Source organism: Erythrolamprus reginae, chromosome 2 (genome assembly GCF_031021105.1).
Source record: "Erythrolamprus reginae isolate rEryReg1 chromosome 2, rEryReg1.hap1, whole genome shotgun sequence".
Lineage (NCBI taxonomy): Eukaryota > Metazoa > Chordata > Lepidosauria > Squamata > Dipsadidae > Erythrolamprus > Erythrolamprus reginae.
This window is the reverse complement of record NC_091951.1, coordinates 142,718,077-142,736,359: the sequence shown is the minus strand read 5'-3', so window position 1 is coordinate 142,736,359 and position 18,283 is coordinate 142,718,077. Positions and strand designations below refer to the sequence as shown.

Below are 18,283 nucleotides of genomic sequence, written 5' to 3'. Positions count from 1 at the left end.
TTAGTAATTATCCATTGTGTATTTAACAATCTATTAATGTCCTCTTGCAATTTTTGCCAAAAATCTTGCACTATCGGGCATTCCCAAAACATATGCATAAACACTCCTTTATCTTGACACCCGTGCCAACAAATACCCCTGACATTTTGCTGAAAGTCTGCGAGTTGAATGGGAGTATAATACCACTTGTGTAATATTTCTCTTCTCATTTCCCTAATTCTTGTATTCTATTTCCTTATATTTTCTACTATATTTTCCATCTCTTGTACCTCTACTTGTATCTCATTTTGCCACCATTTAGTCAATCCTTGGATCATATCCCCGTCTGACTGCACTAACATCTTATATATATTGGTTGCTTGTGCCTTTATACCCTCACTTTTTTCTCTTATTATTTTCTCTAACACTGTCTCCTCCCTCAATAGTGCTTCTTTATTCTCTCTTTAATTCAGATATTTACATATTGCATTTATTTTTAGCCATCTTTCCTTACGTAACCACCATTCTATACAGTTTTTACCTGGCCTCCCATCCTTCTCATATAACTGTTCTATCTTAGTTATCCTTCTTCCCTTCAACTCTCCTATAGCCCTATTTAAATTTGTTTCATTATCTCTATTTATTACATAAAGTGATGACAGTTTAGATTTAAATAATCCTGTTTTCCCCTGCCATTTTTTTCCAAATTTCCATAGTCCCTTTCATGGGACCTATTAATTTACCTAAGTCGCTCCTATTCCACTTTATAAAAATTAATTCTCTATTCTTCATCTCGTTTATCTGTTTTTCCAGTTTCACCCATTTATTTTCTCATAATTGCAGCTCCATTAACCTTTCCATTTGAAATGCTTCCCTATACAGCTGCAAACAAGGAACTCTGCATCCCCCCTCTTTTTTGTTCGCTATTAACCACTTTTTCCTTATTCTTGGTCTCTTATCTTCTTCAATCCAATGATTAAGTCTTTGTCCCACTCTTTAAACTTAAATGCTGATAGCCCCCCTGACAGTACCTGAAATAGGTACATCATTTTCAAGGCTCCTATTTTAGCAGATATACCAATGTTTAAATGAAAGAGAAATAGCTGAGATGTACATGAAATGAATAACATTTTTCTCTCTCCTGTATCATCAACACCACTTATGCAGCCATTGTGATGCAGATGTTTCCTCATCTCCTTTTTATGGAATCTCCTCTCCATCACACTCTCACAAATGGAGCTTTTGAAATTTGGCCCTGAAGAATTTACATCCTTTGCATTCTGGCCATGCAGCAACCACAAGGCTTTGCTTCCCTTAATGTTCAAATGGCATTTGCTATCTCATGTCTCAAAGCATCCAGATTAATCTTGCAATGAATGTTTTGCTGACCATAATCCAGCAACCTGGCACACTGTTGTGCTGTCTCAGATAGTACCCAAAAGCCTAAAAATAAGTAATAGAAGAGTAATTTCCCTGTGTTGGGACCATAGTTCCCTCTAAGCTGAGCAGTGAGCAATCGCTCACTTAAAAATCATCATCAACTCAGAGTTTTCCAAACCTGCCCAGAAGCCGAGAGGGAAAGAGTGAGAGGGAAGGAGAGAGAGAGGAAGAGAGGAAGAGAGAGAAACAGATAGAAAAAAGAGAGGAAGGAAAAGAAAAAGAAAAAGAATGGGAGTAAGGAAGAGAGAAAGAAAATCAAAATCTAGTTTGAAACTAGCTCAACTATTTAAGTGGCATTTTGATATTGATAGAGTTGCCCTATTATGAGCTCACTGTTAAAGACACACAGTACAGTATTTTATTTTGAAATTCTCTGACGCAAAACAGGGTGGGTTTTTTATTTGTTTGTTTGTTTGTTTGTTTGTTTGTTTGTTTGTTTGTTTGTTTGTTTGTTTGTTTGTTTATTTATTTATTTATTTATTTATTTATTTATTTATTATTTCTGTGCTGCCCAGTCCCAAAGGGACTGCCGCTCAGACACTATACTTTTCCGCCCACCCCCCCAAAAAATTAGAGGGAACACTGGTTGGGACTACAACCTCTTTGCCAGCAGGAGGGACAGGGAGGTTTTCCAGGGACTGACAAGGACAGGGACATTTTTTAACCCTTTCCTCCTTTATAAAGAGTAAAAAAAATGAATAGGAACACTTTTCCTACTTCCACATTTTTAAAAAAGAACTAAGTGCAAAAGTTCCAGAAATAGAATGCTATTTCTTTTTCTTTTGGCTGTTATTTTGTTTTTAGGTGGCTTGCAGGATAGCAGGATTAAAATAGGAGACTGCAAGGCTCACACTGGCTCCCTGCCCTACCCTAAATTTGACAGAAACTAACAAAAAGCCAGCATCCAAACCAGCCATGCTGTCACTATTCAAGTCTCTGAAATGTTTTTCCAAAGTTTGCCACTGAATTATAGTTTAAGTGCAATGATTGATTGACTAAATGACTGGATGACTAGATAATTATTTAATTTTTAAGGCAATTAATTCATATTCAACTCTCATATTCAACAATCATTTTAGGGAGCCCATTCTCTACAAGTCTCTTAACCCCCACAAAAAACAACATTTCTCTATTCTACCGCTTTACCTACTACCAAATTGGATTTGCTATCTCATGACATAATATAGACATGGGCTATGGCACCTCCTTTAGTGATCAAAAGGACATTAAAGGCAGAGACACACAACGGTTTCTTTAAGGAGTGAGTTTGTTTGTTTACACAGATTATTATTTCTAGGAGACCAATATTCATAGTGGCTACGTATTTTATTGCAGTATTTGTGGCATAGGAGGGAGACACCACATTTTTGCTTTCTGATGTCTCAACAGTTCAAATTGCTCCCATCATTAGAGAATGGGAAACAAGTGCATAGCTGAAACTCTGTCCCTTTTGTACCTGTGTGCAAAATATTCTTACAATATACCTTTTCTAATTTAATAAGGAAACAATCAATAAAATCTCTGGGATTGTCTGGATCCAGGGTCTTCTTGTGAGAGTCCACTCTAGTCCTAACGTAGTCACAAATCCTCACACAGTCAGAGACAGCTCTAGGTCCAGGAAGAAATTTCATGACATTTGGCAGAGCGCTGTACACCTGTAACATGGTGATAGTAAAAGTTAGCCTTTCTCAGTTCATCTCTTTTGCTTTGCTTTCTGTGCAACTGAAAAAAATGGATTTTTAATAAAGTGTCTCCTTAGTTCTATTTTTTAAAAAAGAAATAAAATGCAAGACCAGTATAACCATTTTCACTGTAATGCACAGTGCCTGCTAATCAAATGAATATAAAATATAAGCTCATAGAACCAAGCTTACTTAGTTATACGTTTTTTCTCTTTAGTTATAGCTTCTCAATTTCTATTTGTGAAATAATGGAATGAAAGCTGAGGAAGACTTAAAGACAATGGAAGACTTAAAAACAAGTACTTATGAGGCCGCTGAAGTGACCATAGTTAGAGTTTTGAGTAGTTAGCTGAGAAGAAACAGGGCTGTATAACTTGAATAATCTTGAATAACTCTGGAAAAAATCACTGCTAAGTCACAATGTTGTGTCCAGAGGACAGTTAGGCCTTGTACCCGCCCCATATTCCTTGGGCGGGAAAATACTATAATGTGATTGGTTGGCAGCCCGGCTTATATATAGCTGCCAGGCACGGCCATGTTGTCTTTTGTTTAGTTCTGTAACCGTTGCTCCTCGTTAATAAAGAACAGTTATTTACCATAAGAATGCAGTCTTTCATTCAAGCAAAGATTCAACATCTGGCGACGAGGAAACAAAAGGTAATATAAACTAATCAGCACAAGAGATGCAGGCTGATTCTCACAAACACACTCTAAAAAGCCTCCAATTTTATAAGTTTGAGGAAACTAAATGAATCACCCCTTGTTAGTCTTAAACAAAGAGAAAATTCTGCTTGTAGAACAACATAAAGTTGGCATACCATTCCAGGACCACTCAAAAAGAAACCTATGAATTCCTTCAAAGTTTCCAATATGTCAATGAAGTTTTTATCATCGTAAGAAAACCGTTTCCCAAAGATAACAGCACACATCACATTAGAAACAGCAGCTGCTATGGTTGTGACTACATCAAAAGGCTGATCTGCAACAGCAAAAAGAAAGAAAAGGAGATGTGACCGTGTCTTGAATCCCCCAAATCTTTTCTCCAGTGACTTTGTGAATTTCCTTTACACTACATTCTGTTTAGATGTTACACACATATGGAATCTTTACGGTTCCAATGACAACTGCCTGGAAATTTCCAGTATACGGTCTGATTCTATTACATTACGTCATGCTTGTAATTTGTGCTTCTTTGAAAGACAATGAAAGTGCAGGTGGCCCATTTTCAGGAAATTCTCAATCCAGTGAACAGACACTGGAAGTCAGGATTCAAGACACACCAAGTGCCATCCAGGCAGTGAAGGTCTACCAAAAGTTTTACTACCACACTGTAGGCCCGGCTTATTCAGGACGCCCTGCATTTTCTTTCAACATCTTTCAGTGCAAATTGGGTGCTCTGGGGTGGAGCTCCATTTTCGCTATCCCACTGCATTCTTCCCTGTCCAGGCAGTAGCCCATCCCTGCATCCAGGTAGCTTTCAACCCATTTTTCATTTGTAATCAGCTACCTTCAGAAGTATAATCTGGAAGGCGGTGTATTAATTAAAGAAAAAAATAAGCACTTGTTTCTGAATTTAAAGATGAATTAAAAAATACACCCTCTCATAGTTTTGTTGTTGTGAAACAAGTGGAGGCAAGAGCATTATGTGTTATATACATAAAGGTGGGATATAATTCCATAAATCTATAAACATCTTTGGTATTTGTAGGATCACCTTCAAAGCTTGAAATCTTCTCCACCAAACAGAGAGCTTCTTCTGACATCCGTTCAGCCATAGACTTCTTTCCCATTCCAAAGTTTCTCAAAGTGGTGAGAGTAAAGCGACGCAGAATCTTCCATCTTTCATCATCTCCAATAATCCCTGAAAGGATAGAAATTGCAGTAGCAAACAACTGACAAAGCAGCATCAGTAATCTCCCTCAACCACAAAACATCTACCCTTCTCAAATGTAAAAATAAACATGCATTTCTTTTTATTTGAGTCATTGATAGTTTGACAAAAGGAAAAGAGTTTCAATTTACTCATGAGTTTGCACTCTACTTATTTATATTATATCTTGGGCAATGTCACATAGTATTTTGATAGCTACAGTATACTGAATATTTAAAAGGAATAGCTTTCTTTTTTCGGAATATTCCTCTTTACCTGCTTCTTATCAGCAGACATAAACAAAAAACCATATTTGAAAAAAAAAAACCTGCTATTTTCCGCTTCTTTGATATTTCCTGAAATTTGATACTTTCAATTCTGGAACTTGACAATAACCGGATTAGAACTGAATTACTGAATAAAGTTTGAAAAGGCTTCCTGATTGCAACACCTACCTGCAAACTATTAACCTTTGTCAGTACTACCGTGTTTCCCCGAAAGTAAGACAAAAGCCCCACTATGTCTTACTTTCGGGGTATGTCTTATATTGGAAAAAAAATTGTCGAATTTTTTGTTTTAACCATAAAATTAACATTTAGACGCGGTGACGTATGGAGGGGCGGCGGCGCGGAAGTGGGCAGGAGGCGGCGCTCATTAAGATCAGAGGGAGGTGGCAGACGCGGTGACGTATGGAAGGGGGACGGTGCGGACGTGGGCAGGAGGCGGCGCGCAGCTAGATGAGAGGGAGGCGGCAATACCCCCGTGTTTCCCCGAAAGTAAGACATATGTCTTACTTTCGGGGTACGGCTTATATTAGCCGACCCCCCTGAAACTCCCGATACGTCTTACAATCGGGGGTGTCTTACTATCTGGGAAACAGGGTATGTAACTAACTGGTTGGGTTTGTCAATATATGAACTAACCAGCAATGTATGTTTGGAGAGTTTAGCACAATGTTGTGTTAAGGGTTAGTACTGCAACGAGCTTTAAAAGGGAGTCAGAAGCGTTTGTCTCTTATTCTGCTGCTATTGCTCTATATTGCTCTGTTGCTCTTACTAACATGATCTCACTCTCTGCTAGTTTTGTCTGTGTAACTATGCTATAGACTTGCTGTGTGCTAATATGTTGGTCTGTGTATTTTATATGAAAGTAATACTTATGGTATTATATAGAACTGTGTGTTCTGCAGGAGGGAAGTATTGTAGAATTACATAGATGTATAGAACTGTGTGTTCTTAGGGGGGATATTTTTGTTTAGCTTCTGTGTGTATAGAATTGTGTGTTCTGATATCTGGTTTGCATATGATTGCTTGATATATGTATGAATTGGATAGTTTACTGACTACTCTATTGAATATATGTAAATAATATTTATACTCTACTTATATAAGTCTGGTTTATTGGCTGGATATCTACCACTACCACATCCACTCTGCATAAGTTTGTTCTAGGAATATTATACATAATTCCTAAGCATTGTAACCTTAAAAGATCTGAGACTAATTTGTAAAGTTAAGCCCAACTTTGAAAGAGAGCTTCAATTCAACAATTTTCAATCTCACAGTAGATTTACAGTTTAGGCAGATAAATATTTAAAGCAACAAATAATGTCTAATGGCTTCAAAGTATTTTGTAGCCTTTTGAAAAGCCTTAGAAGTTTGATAGCTTCAGTATTGCTAAATATTGCAGCTTTGTATCAACAAGGGGGGGGGGGGGCGTTTGCCCAGGTTCGCCTGGTGCACCAGTTGCGGCCCTATCTGGATCGGGACTCATTGCTCACAGTCACTCATGCCCTCATCACCTCGAGGTTCGACTACTGTAATGCTCTCTACATGGGGCTACCTTTGAAAAGTGTTCGGAAACTTCAGATCGTGCAGAATGCAGCTGCGAGAGCAGTCATGGGCTTACCTAGGTATGCCCATGTTTCACCATCACTCCGCAGTCTGCATTGGCTGCCGATCAATTTCCGGTCACAATTCAAAGTGTTGGTTATGACCTTTAAAGCCCTTCATGGCACTGGACCAGAATATCTCCGAGACCGCCTCCTGCCGCACGAATCCCAGTGACCGATTAGGTCCCACAGACTGGGCCTTCTCCGGGTCCCGTCAACTAAACAATGTCGGTTGGCGGGCCCCACGGGAAGAGGTTTAGGTTTAGGTTTAGGTTTATTGGATTTATATGCCGCCCCTCTCCGCAAACTCGGGGCGGCTCACAACAATAATAAAAAACAGTACAGTACACAATACCAAATCCAATGCCCACCCACAGAGCCTTCTCTGTGGCGGCCCCGACTCTCTGGAACCAACTCCCCCAGAGATTAGAACTGCCCCTACTCTCCCTGCCTTCCGTAAACTCCTTAAAACCCACCTTTGCCGTCAGGCATGGGGAAACTAAAACACCTCCCCCGGGCATGTACAATTTATGCATGGTATGTTTGTGTGTGTGTGTGTGTGTGTGTGTTAGTATATTGGGATTCTTTTTAAACTTTTTAAATATTTAAATTTATTTGGATTTGTTACGATTTGTTGTGTCTTGTTGTGAGCCGCCCCGAGTCTGCGGAGAGGGGCGGCATACAAATCTAAATAATAAATAATAAATAAATAAATAAATACATTTATCTGAAAAATGGTAAAATTCCCATCTCCTCCCTCCCTCCCTCCCTCATTCAACATCTTGCAGAAGGCAAGAAGAGTAGGGGCAATTCGAATCACCGGGGGGGAGTTGATTCCAGAGGGCAGGGGCCACCACAGAGAAGGCTCTTCTGGGTCCCACCAAATGGCATTGTTTAGTCGATGGAGAAGGCCAACTCTGTGGGACCTGATTGGCCGCTGGGCAGTGTTCCCTCTAATTTTTTGGGGGGGTGGGCGGAAAAGTATAGTGTCTGAGCGGCAGTCCCTTCGGGACTGGGCGGCACAGAAATATTAAATAAATAAATAAACAAACAAACAAATAAAAAACCCACCCTGTTTTGCCTCAGAGAATTTCAAAATAAAATTCTGTACTGTGTGTCTATAACAGTGAGCTCATAATAGGGCAACTCGATCAATATCAAAATGCCACTTAAATAGTTGAGCTAGTTTCAAACTAGATTTAGATTTTCTTTCTCTCTTCCTTACTCCCATTCTTTTTCTTTCTCTTTTCCTTCCTCTCTTTTTTCTATCTGTTTCTCTCTCTTCCTCTCTCTCTCCTTCCCTCTCACTCTTTCCCTCTTGGCTTCTGGGCAGGTTTGGAAAACTCTGAGTTGATGATGATTTTTAAGTGAGCAATTGCTCACTGCTCAGCTTAGAGGGAACTATGCCGCTGGGATTCGTGTGGCAGAAGGGGGTCCCACAGGTATTCTGGTCCGATGCCATGTAGGGCTTTATAGGTCATTACCAACATTTTGAATTGTGCCCAGAAACTGATCGGCAACCAGTGCAGGCCACAGAGTGTTGGCGAAACGTGGGCAGATCTGGAAAGCCCCACGATAGCTCTCGCGGCCACATTCTGCATGGTCTGAAGTTTCTGAACACTTTTCAAAGGTAGCCCCATGTAGAGAGCGTTGCAGTAGTCAAACCTTGAGGTGATGAGGGCGTGAATGACTGTGAGCAATGACTCCCTGTCCAAATAGGGCCGCAACTGGTGCACCAGGCAAACCTGGGCAAACGCCCCCCTCGCCACAGCTGAAAGATGGTGCTCTAATGTCAGCTGTGGATCAAGGAGGATGCCCAAGTTGCGGACCCTCTCCGAGGGGGTCAATAACTCCCCCCAGGGTAATGGACGGACAGATGGAATTGTCCTTGGGAGGCAAGATCCACAGCCACTCCATCTTGTCAGGAGTGACAGCCATCCAGACCCCAACAGCCTCCAGGCACCGGCACATCTCTTCCACTACTTCGCTGATTGGACATGGGGTGGAGATGTATAACTAGGTATCATCAGCATACTGATGATGCTTCACTCCATGCCCTTGGATGATCTCACCTAGTGGTTTCATATAGATATTAAATAGCAGGGGGGAGAGGACTGATCCCTGAGGCTCCCCGCAAGGGAGCAACCTAGAGATCAACCTCTGACCTCCCACTAACACTGACTGCGACTGACAGAATGCGGCCACGAGAGCAATCATGGGCTTCCCTAGATATGCCCATGTCTCAACAACACTCCGTGGCCTGCACTGGCTGCCGATCAGTTTCCAGTCACAATTCAAAGTGTTGGTTATGATCTATAAAGCCCTAAATGCCATCGGAGCAGAATACCTCCGGGACTGCCTTCTGCCGCACGAATCTCAGTGGCCGATTAGGTCCCACAGAGTTGGCCTTCTCCGGGGCCCAGGGGAAGAGCCTTCTCTGTGTTGGCCCCGGCCCTCTGGAATGAACTCCCTCCAGAGATTCGAATAGCCCCCACCCTCCTTGCCTTCCATAAAATGCTGAAGACTCACTTCTGTCGCCAGGCATGGGGATAATTACCACTCCCCCTTTGTTATGTTTTAGACCTCTATTGTATGGTGGACTGGGTTGAATATGTATGATTGTGTAGTTGGGGATTTTATTATAATCGGTTATGTTAAAAATGTTTTTTATTGGTTTTAAATTTTTATTATTGGATTTGTAATGTATTGTGTTATTATTATGTTGTGAGCCGCCCCGAGTGGCGGCATACAAATCTAATAAATTAAATTAAAATTAAATTAAAGTAATTGGAAGGCATCCAACTGAAACTTGATACAGTTAATGTCTTTAAAAGATCCATAATTCCTATTATTTTTGATTATTTTTCAGATTCATGGATTTACAATTTCCTCGGGATAATTGATGAACACTCCTTCCTAATCTAATTTTGAAACATTTTGAATCAGATTAGATTACCCATGAATATTTCATAAAATCATGCCTATGTAATTTCTAAGACAAATGTGACTAGCATTTTCTGAGGCATTTTAAAATGTTTCTGTTGGTTTCTGACTGAAAATTGTTCACTATTAAATTTTTGAACTTGTTTCTGTTTTAACTAGTTCACTTTTAAAGTTTGCTAAAACAGGATTTAGAATACTCCATCTTAGAATATAGGTATAATTTCCCCCAGACCATCCAACTGGCTACCATATTATTTGAATTCTATTGCCAATCAGCTGAATGGGGGGTAAGTAACTTCAGTCGTGCTATTCTTTTTTAGTTTGATACTTTATCCTCTAACCAGAGTTTTAATTGAACAACTTTTCAAGTACCCCCAAGAGGTTTAGTATTTTATTTTTTATTACTTTAAAAAATGACCACCATCACCTTCTTAGAAAAGTTAACATTTTTATATTTCCTCTAGCAATTGGAAACTACATTTCAAATTGAAGTGAAAATAATCTGCACTCACCATAGCCCTTGGTTACTTCATCAAGGATAGGTATGGGAGATCGTCCTCCAAATTCTTCACTATGAGTTATCAGGGCTTCTTTCACTGCCTCGTATCCACAAACTACAACCAATGGATTTGGTCCTAGCCAGATAGTAAAAACTGGACCATACTTCTTAGAAAGCTTAGGACAAAAGGCATCAAAGGTGTGAATCAGTAGGGCTTGAGATCTCATTATTGGATATCTGATTCAATTAATAGGTCTGAATACATATTAATATTTATCACTTAACTTTAAACAGTTATTATCAATGTAAGAGCAAAACAGCTAGACCTTTTCCTAATCTAACAAAAATGATTTCAAACTGCTATGTTAATCTTCATAGCCGTTAGTATTAGAAATAGACTTTGAATCAAATTTTCCCAACTTGAAATTTTTCCACATAAATTTTAATTTACTGTAGTTAAAAACCTTAGTGGCCAAGAATTATCGTAGTTGGTTCAAAATGCATGGTTCAAAAATAGTGCAGAATAAATTCATTGTGATTAAAGGAAACACATTCATATTGAGCGTGACTTTGCTTTCACATTAGAGGTTCACACTGTCACAAGTCACAAGTGTGACATTCAAACATCATGCTACAACATGTATTGCTCAATCCTGGTTTGTTTGTTTATTAACAAAAACATGACACGCATGAGGAGGGTTGTTTCAGTTTAAAAGGCTGGTTAAAAACTTGCGGGCCCCCCCCCCCCCACGTTCCTGGGAGTCCCACGGGGCTGGAGCCCAGCCAGAGAGAGATTTCGCAGAAGCAAAAGTCTTCTCTCTGACTGGGCTCTGCCCCTGTGGGACTCCCAAGATGTGCTGAGGGGACGCCTTGCCCCCAGGATCCCTGGCCACAACCCCAAGTGTATGCTAGAAATTATTCAGGTTATCCCTTATGGTTAGCAGGACAAATAATAGAAATAACAGGCTCCATATCCTATAGATTAATTCTTGAGGATGGGAAAATATAGTGTCACCAGATAGATCAATTATGGGGTCTTTGGGGTCCTAAAGTGTTCTGACCCAGCTTCTGGAACACAGCACAAACAGTGTCCGAACAAACCTTATTTTAATATTATCAGGAACCGAACAAGAGTTTTGAAGTTAAAGACAAGACAGGGAATGAACAAAGTTGTTTCCTGCAAATTGGTCAGTCCTTTTCCTCACTTAAATAGGCTATGGGAATGGTCAATTAACCATGGCCAATTAATCTTACTCCCAAGTAATCCTTATCCTCAGGAGCCATTCCTGCCTTTTGGCAGCTCTGTGCATACTCATTGAGAACAGACTCCTCTTTCTCTTCTTCTTTGTCTTTCCTCATGACAGCCTGTGAAGGTTCTGAAGGACTCTGGCACCAAGTCTTCTCCAGTCTCCTCACTGTTCGACTCTGGTGCCAGCTGTACAGGCCGCTGGCAAATCTCCACACCAGCCACCTTGCTGTCTGAATCAGCTACAAGCTTCACAAGCCCCTAGTGGGTCATAACATCAGGCACATCTAAAAGCATTGGAAGACAACCCCAGTCTTCCAGAAAAAGATTTATTTGCAGGTAACCACTTTGGAGCAGAATCAGGAGACAATGAACAGCAGAGAGAAAAGCGTCGCCCCAGGAAAGCGACCATATTCCAGCACTGATAGCAATCTCTGAAGACAGAGAACAATTTCCAATGATTCCAGAGGCCTCTTCGGCACAAACACCTAATTCAACTTTGAGTGGAGGGCTCCACAGATCTGACAGGACCAGACGATGCCTGACCTACCTCAAGGACTATGAGGGAAGAGTGCTTCCAACTAGATCCTGCCTGATGTGGGAGCCAAGAGCATCCTGATTGGTCGAGACACAGCTGGTGCTGACTATAAAAGACATGTCAAAGTGCCAGGCATGCTGCTGCTGTGTTAGCCAAGAAGCCACCTCATTAGCTGTCACTGTTAACTGAATAAAGCTGTTAGCCTTACAAATATCTCATCACAGTTTGTAAACCCTATGCCAGGCTGCTCCAGAAAGATTAAAGCAGATGCAAATTGAGATAAATTTGGTTGAGGGCAGAAAATATTTTTCAGTCACAGTACTGAAGATACAGAAGTTTCACCATAAAAATGAAACTGGGCTCTTCAGTGATAGTCTCCTAGAAACTGGTGAACTCCAAACTTTGGTCAAAAAATTAGAAATTAGAATTTAGTCAATTTATAAATTAACAGCATTTTGTTCCTCTTGATTATACATGTACCACTTACTCTCTGAGAAAATATGTTTATGATTAAACCTGCAACTAAAAAACATGCCAGACAGAAATGGAGTTGGAAGCATCTTTACTAGTGCTGGAAATAACCCAACTTTTAAAATACCTGTTTTACACTATGTTCTCAAAATATGGGAAATTGCTAATCTCCCGAATGATTCTTAATATCTCTCCCACTAAAAAGGAGTCACATAAAAGAATGACTGTCTTACCTTTGGGTAGGTTTTATACAAAGGCAGAACATCTTTCTGCAGTAGATTCCCCAGAAGGAACCAAGGTGCAGGGCCAGGAGGATACCTGGCTCTTTCTTGCTTGAACTGTAAGACCCAGAATGTGAGCAGAAAGAGAATGAACAGTAATATTGTTCCAAGGATCAGCTCCACCTGCATGTTTATTCTTCTTGCCTTGATGGAGTGAAAGAGATGAGACTTATGGTTTGGAAATGAGTTTCAGACGCACAGAGAATGACAGAGGTAAAGTCAATGTGATTGGTTCTCTAGCTTTCTCCCTTCCACTCGTCAATGTGTCTTTTCACTTTTGCAGGCTATCACTTATTCCAAAACTTGAAATTCTGTTGTTAAGTATTTATTTTAATACCATGAGCAACTGAAGGATTACTCTAACAACATGTGTTTCTAACTAAATAAATGCTATTTAATTAATCCAATTTTGTGGGTAGATGTCAAATGCAGCTAAATGGTACTAGAGCAAGTATTAGGGGGATAGCATTGGACAATCACATTCTCGGCAAGCACCTGAACTTGATAGACTTCTATAGTAAGAAAATTGTGGTGACTAAGCCAACTGTTAACAATTCAGCCAACAAAAGAAAGAAGTAGATGTATAGCAGGAGCAAGTTCCTCTTATCTGCCTGCTGATAAAGTCGCTCGGATCCAGGCGGACCTCGACTCCGATTGGATAACAGAGTCGACTGACAACAAGTCAGTCCAGGTGACTGGGGCCCATACTTGTCCATCTGTCTGGGAAGAGTTTGATCTGGTGACACCAACGCCATTGGAGCTGTGAGTTCTGCCACCTGCTTACTGGATCCGTGTCCCTCCTGGCTGCTTTCGGCCAGTAGGGAGGTGACATGGAGATGGGTCCAGGAGATTGTCAATGCTTTCAGGAGGGGGTCCTTCCCGGCTCCCTACAAGGAGGCACTTGTGCACCCCCTCCTCAAGAAGCATTCCCTGGACCCAGCAATTCTCAACAACTATCGTCCAGTCTCCAACCTTCCCTTTATGGGGAAGGTTGTTGAGAAGGTGGTGGCACTCCAGCTCAAGTGGTCCTTGGAAGAAGCCAATTATCTAGGCCCTCAGCAGTCAGGGTTCAGGCCCGGCTACAGCACAGTAACTGCTTTGGTCACGTTGATGGATGATCTCTGGCGGGCCCAGGACAGGGGTTTATCCTCTGTCCTGGTGCTTCTTGACCTCTCAGCACCTTTCAGTACCATCGACCATGGTATCCTGCTGCACCAGCTGGAGGGGTTGGAAGTGGGAGGCACTGTCCTTCATTGGTTCTCCTACCTCTTTGGTCGGTTACAGTCGATGTTAGTGGGGGTCAGAGGTCAACCTCTAAGCTTCTCCCTTGTGGGGTGCCTCAGGGGTAGGTCCTCTCCCCCCTGCTATTTAATATCCATGAAACCGCTGGGCGAGATCATACAGGGGCATGGGGTGAGGTATCATCAGTACGCTGATGATACCCAGTTGTACATCTCCACCCCATGTCCAGTCAATGAAGCAGTGGAAGTGACGTGCCAGTGCCTGGAGGCTGTTAGTGTCTGGATGGGTGTCAACAGACTCAAACTCAACCCTGATAAGACAGAGTGGCTGTGGCTTTTGCCTCCCAAGGACAATTCCATCTGTCCATCCATCACCCGGGGGGGAATTACTGACGCCCTCAGAGTGGGTCCACAACTTGGGCATACTCCTCAATCCACAGCTTACATTAGTGAACCATCTTTCAGCTGTGGCGAGGGGGGCATTTGCCCAGGTTCGCCTGGTGCCCCATTTGTGGCCCTACCTGGACCGAGAGTCACTGCTCACAGTCACTCATGCCCTAAGGTTCGACTACTGTAATGCTCTCTACATGGGGCTACCTTTGAAGAGTGTTCGGAAACTTCAGATCGTGCTGAATGCATCTGCGAGAGCAATCACGGGCTTCCCCATGTATGCCCATGTTACACCAACACTCCGCAGTCTGCATTGGTTGCCGATCAGTTTCCAGTCACAATTCAAAGTGTTGGTTATGACCTATAATGCCCTACATGGCATCGGACTAGAATATCTCTGGGACCACCTTCTGCTGCACGAATCACAGCGACCGGTTAGGTCCCACAGAGTTGGCTTTCTCCAGGTCCCGGTCAACTAAACAAGTCATCTGGTGGGACCCAGGGGAAGATCCTTCTCTGTGGCAGCCCAACCCTCTGGAATAAACTCCCCCTCAGAGATTAGGATTGCCCCCACCCTCCTTGCCTTTCACAAACTCCTTAAAACCCACCTCTGTTGCCAGGCATGGGGGAATTGATTCCCCTGGGCCGTTTCCGCTTTACGTATGGTTTGTATGAGATGTATGATTTTTTTTATTCATGGTTTTAAAATGTTTTAACCATTGGATTTGTACTGTTTTGTTGTTGTGAGCCGCTCCGAGTCTCCGGAGACAGGCGGCATACAAATCTAATAAATAATAATAATAAATAATAATAATGCACATCATGATGATTTGTATGCACGGGCGCTCGCTACATTTGTGTTCCCACCACACAATTTTGCTTCCACACATGCACAGGAAGCAAAACAAATGCCGAAATCTTGCGAGGGGATGTGTGCACATGTGCAATTTCAATGAATGTTTACTTCTTCCACATGTGTGGAAGCAAAAATTCACTGAAATCATATGTACATGAGCGTTCGCCTCATGAGATTTTTCTTCTGCACAAGCACAGGAAGCAAAATAAAGCCATTTTTTTTAAAAAAGGGCAGTGGACCAATGAAGTCAGCACTGGAGCCGTCGCGTGCAAATTGTGCAATCTGCAGGATGCTACCAGAACAGAGCTCTGGGGTCCACTGGTAGGAACCCACCACTGATGTACAGATGGGCCTACCTGAATAAGCACTGTGGGAAGAATTTATACATTTATATAACTATTAGAAATATTGTATAGGAAATAATGTTAGTTAACCCATGTCTCCAACACAGTGACTGATTAACAGCCTCTGAAATCCTTTAAAACTTACACAAACATAAGAATTATACAATTAACTCAATTTGTAAACACACAAAAGTTAACACAAAAAACACAATTAACACAATGTAAACATAAACATAACATATGTAAACATAACATAATTCAAATGAAAAGATCCAATCATATTACTTGATTTAATCAACTTCTTTTGAAGGGTCACATGTCGGGGTGGCTGCCTCCTGGTTCAGACTAGATCACCTGAACCATTAGCGACCCGCTGGTGATGTGAAGATAGTGTCACGAATCTGGTTTAGTCAGTGCTGGTCCGTGGGCACCGGCTTCTTTTTTGGGAAATTTTTGGTGAAATTTTCCTTGTTTGGATAGCTTATCCACTTCTGCTGCTTGAAAAAGAGCCCTCCTGCCCACCCTTGGGTTAATACTGAACTTTATTTCTTTTCCCAAAGCACAGCTGATTAGCTCCTAAGCTGTGTTTTGAGCTGAATGCTGCTATTGAGCATGCACAGAAGCAAAATTGCATGAGATAACGTAAAATGTCATGATGTGAACCAGTGGTGAAGGTAAGTGGAACCCACCCCTGTCACAGGCCCCTCAAGTTTCACACACCTATACCCCTTAAGATTCATACCAAGGACAAGCTGCCCTCTAAATAATCTTCCTGTACCACATTTTCTCTGTAGCTACCCCTATAGGCAAATCTCTTTGCTTTTGTCTAGTAGTCATTCAAGTCATAGTTGTCCCAAAGGTGCTTTTTCAAGAAGCACCTGGACTTCCTTTGTTTTTCCTTAGAAACATTTTGCTTCTCATTCAAGAAGCTGAAGAGGTCTCTTGCCTCTTGCAAATAATTGTCCTTTTCTCACAACTCTCTGAATTTTATTTTGATTTATTCTTGCACAACACCAGTTAAAGTTGGAACCCAAATTATTCTTCTGACAGCCTACAAATAAGGCTATCTTCTGCTCTCATCATTTTTATCAGCAGGCAAACAGTGGAGACTTAGGAGAAAGAACAACTCTTTGCACTTTCCAAATGTTTGGACTTCAATTCTAAGGCTGCATAGCTAGCATATTTAGTTAGGTCTAATGGTTAAGGCACAAGGCCAAAGAGCAGAAGATCATGAGTTCTTTCCTGCCATAAACATGAAAGCCAGCTGGGTGACTTTGGGCCTATCACTCTCTCTCAGCCCAACTCACCTCACAAGATTGTTGTGGGGAAAATGTTGTGAGTTAGTTGGATATGTCTGCTGCTTTGAGTTAATTATAAAAATAAATAAAAATAGTCAGTCAGAGATTGTGAAAGTTGAAGTTCAAAGAAGGCTTGCACATTAGATTTGTTATCAAACCCTAGTTGACAATATTGAATTCAAGATGGAAAGACCATCGTCAACATTCCTGTTTGATATATAGCTCATTAAAGTTTGCTGTTCTTCAATCTGAGCTACATTTTAATACTGTTACAAAGATAATGCAAGGTAGGGGAAGATTGATAAGTTTTGCTATTTTTTAAAATCTCCAGAGCAGTCACAGAATTAATAGTTAACATGAATATGTAAAATTCTGAAGGGACTTTCATTTTGAAGCTGCTTTTCAAAACAATGACACCTCTCATTGCTTTCTCGAGTAAAGCAAGTTTATGACATTGGGTTGTGTCTGGGGAGGTTCTGATTCATGAAGACAGTGATGGGAATTACTTCTGTGCAAGCCTCTTCTGGCTACTGAAACTGCAGGATGAAGCTCCAGAAGCTCACTGAGGGAAATCCCATCCCATCTGTTCCATGACAAGGAAATTGTGTTGTCTTTCATTTGTTGAAACAAAATTCAGTCATGTCACATAGGTCTTGAGCATTTGTTTTTTCAAGCTGTCTCTATGAATAGTCACAGTATCTAGTCAAGGGCAATACACCATAGATTTTCTTTAAAATGACCTATGAACAATACAGCAAGAAAAAACTATCTCTGTGGCTATTAACGTTTTCTCTTTTACTCATTCATAATCTCATTCATAATCAGTGGACATATTTCTGCATTTAGCAAGCTGTCAAAATTATAGCAAAACAAGCAAGCAACCAAAGCAATACAATCTTTGAATTTATCTTGAAATTCAACCTAAAGTTGTACATGCATGCCATGCATTTACTATTTTTCGATAAGCAAAAGAGAAACATAATATTGAATACACAATATGCAATCTAAAGTCTCAATAACATTAATGGCACCACTTATGGGATAATCATAGTGCGCATACCTTTCAGCAATCTCTTGAGACTTGTCCTCCACAATAATAACCCAAAATAGTTTTTCTTTGCAAGAACATCTGGTTTTATACTCTGGACTCTCCCTAATCTCCTCCTCTTCCTCTTTGTCTCAGCCAATAGTAGCAGAGGTAGAAATGCACGTTACTATTTCAAACATCATAAACAATATCCCTGAAATTTTCTGCCATGTCATATTGTACTATGATTTCAAAACTTTTGAAACAGTTGTTTTGTTCTAAGATCA

At 41.0% G+C, this 18,283-nt stretch overlaps 1 protein-coding gene across 1 annotated transcript in view; it reads right to left on the bottom strand.

Annotated features, from left to right (window-relative positions):
* Positions 1–18,061, bottom strand: part of LOC139158602 (cytochrome P450 2C23-like) — a 30,743-nt gene extending 12,682 nt beyond the window's left edge. Inside the window, exons 1-6 of the mRNA XM_070735926.1 lie at positions 18,030–18,061; positions 12,793–12,984; positions 10,318–10,480; positions 4,816–4,962; positions 3,920–4,080; positions 2,904–3,074 (exon numbers count right to left, since the gene is read on the bottom strand). Coding sequence (XP_070592027.1) covers positions 2,904–3,074; positions 3,920–4,080; positions 4,816–4,962; positions 10,318–10,480; positions 12,793–12,969 — 819 coding nt within the window. The 5' untranslated portion in view covers positions 12,970–12,984; positions 18,030–18,061. The remainder of the gene's footprint in view (positions 1–2,903; positions 3,075–3,919; positions 4,081–4,815; positions 4,963–10,317; positions 10,481–12,792; positions 12,985–18,029) is intronic.
* Positions 18,062–18,283: the final 222 nt, after the last annotated feature.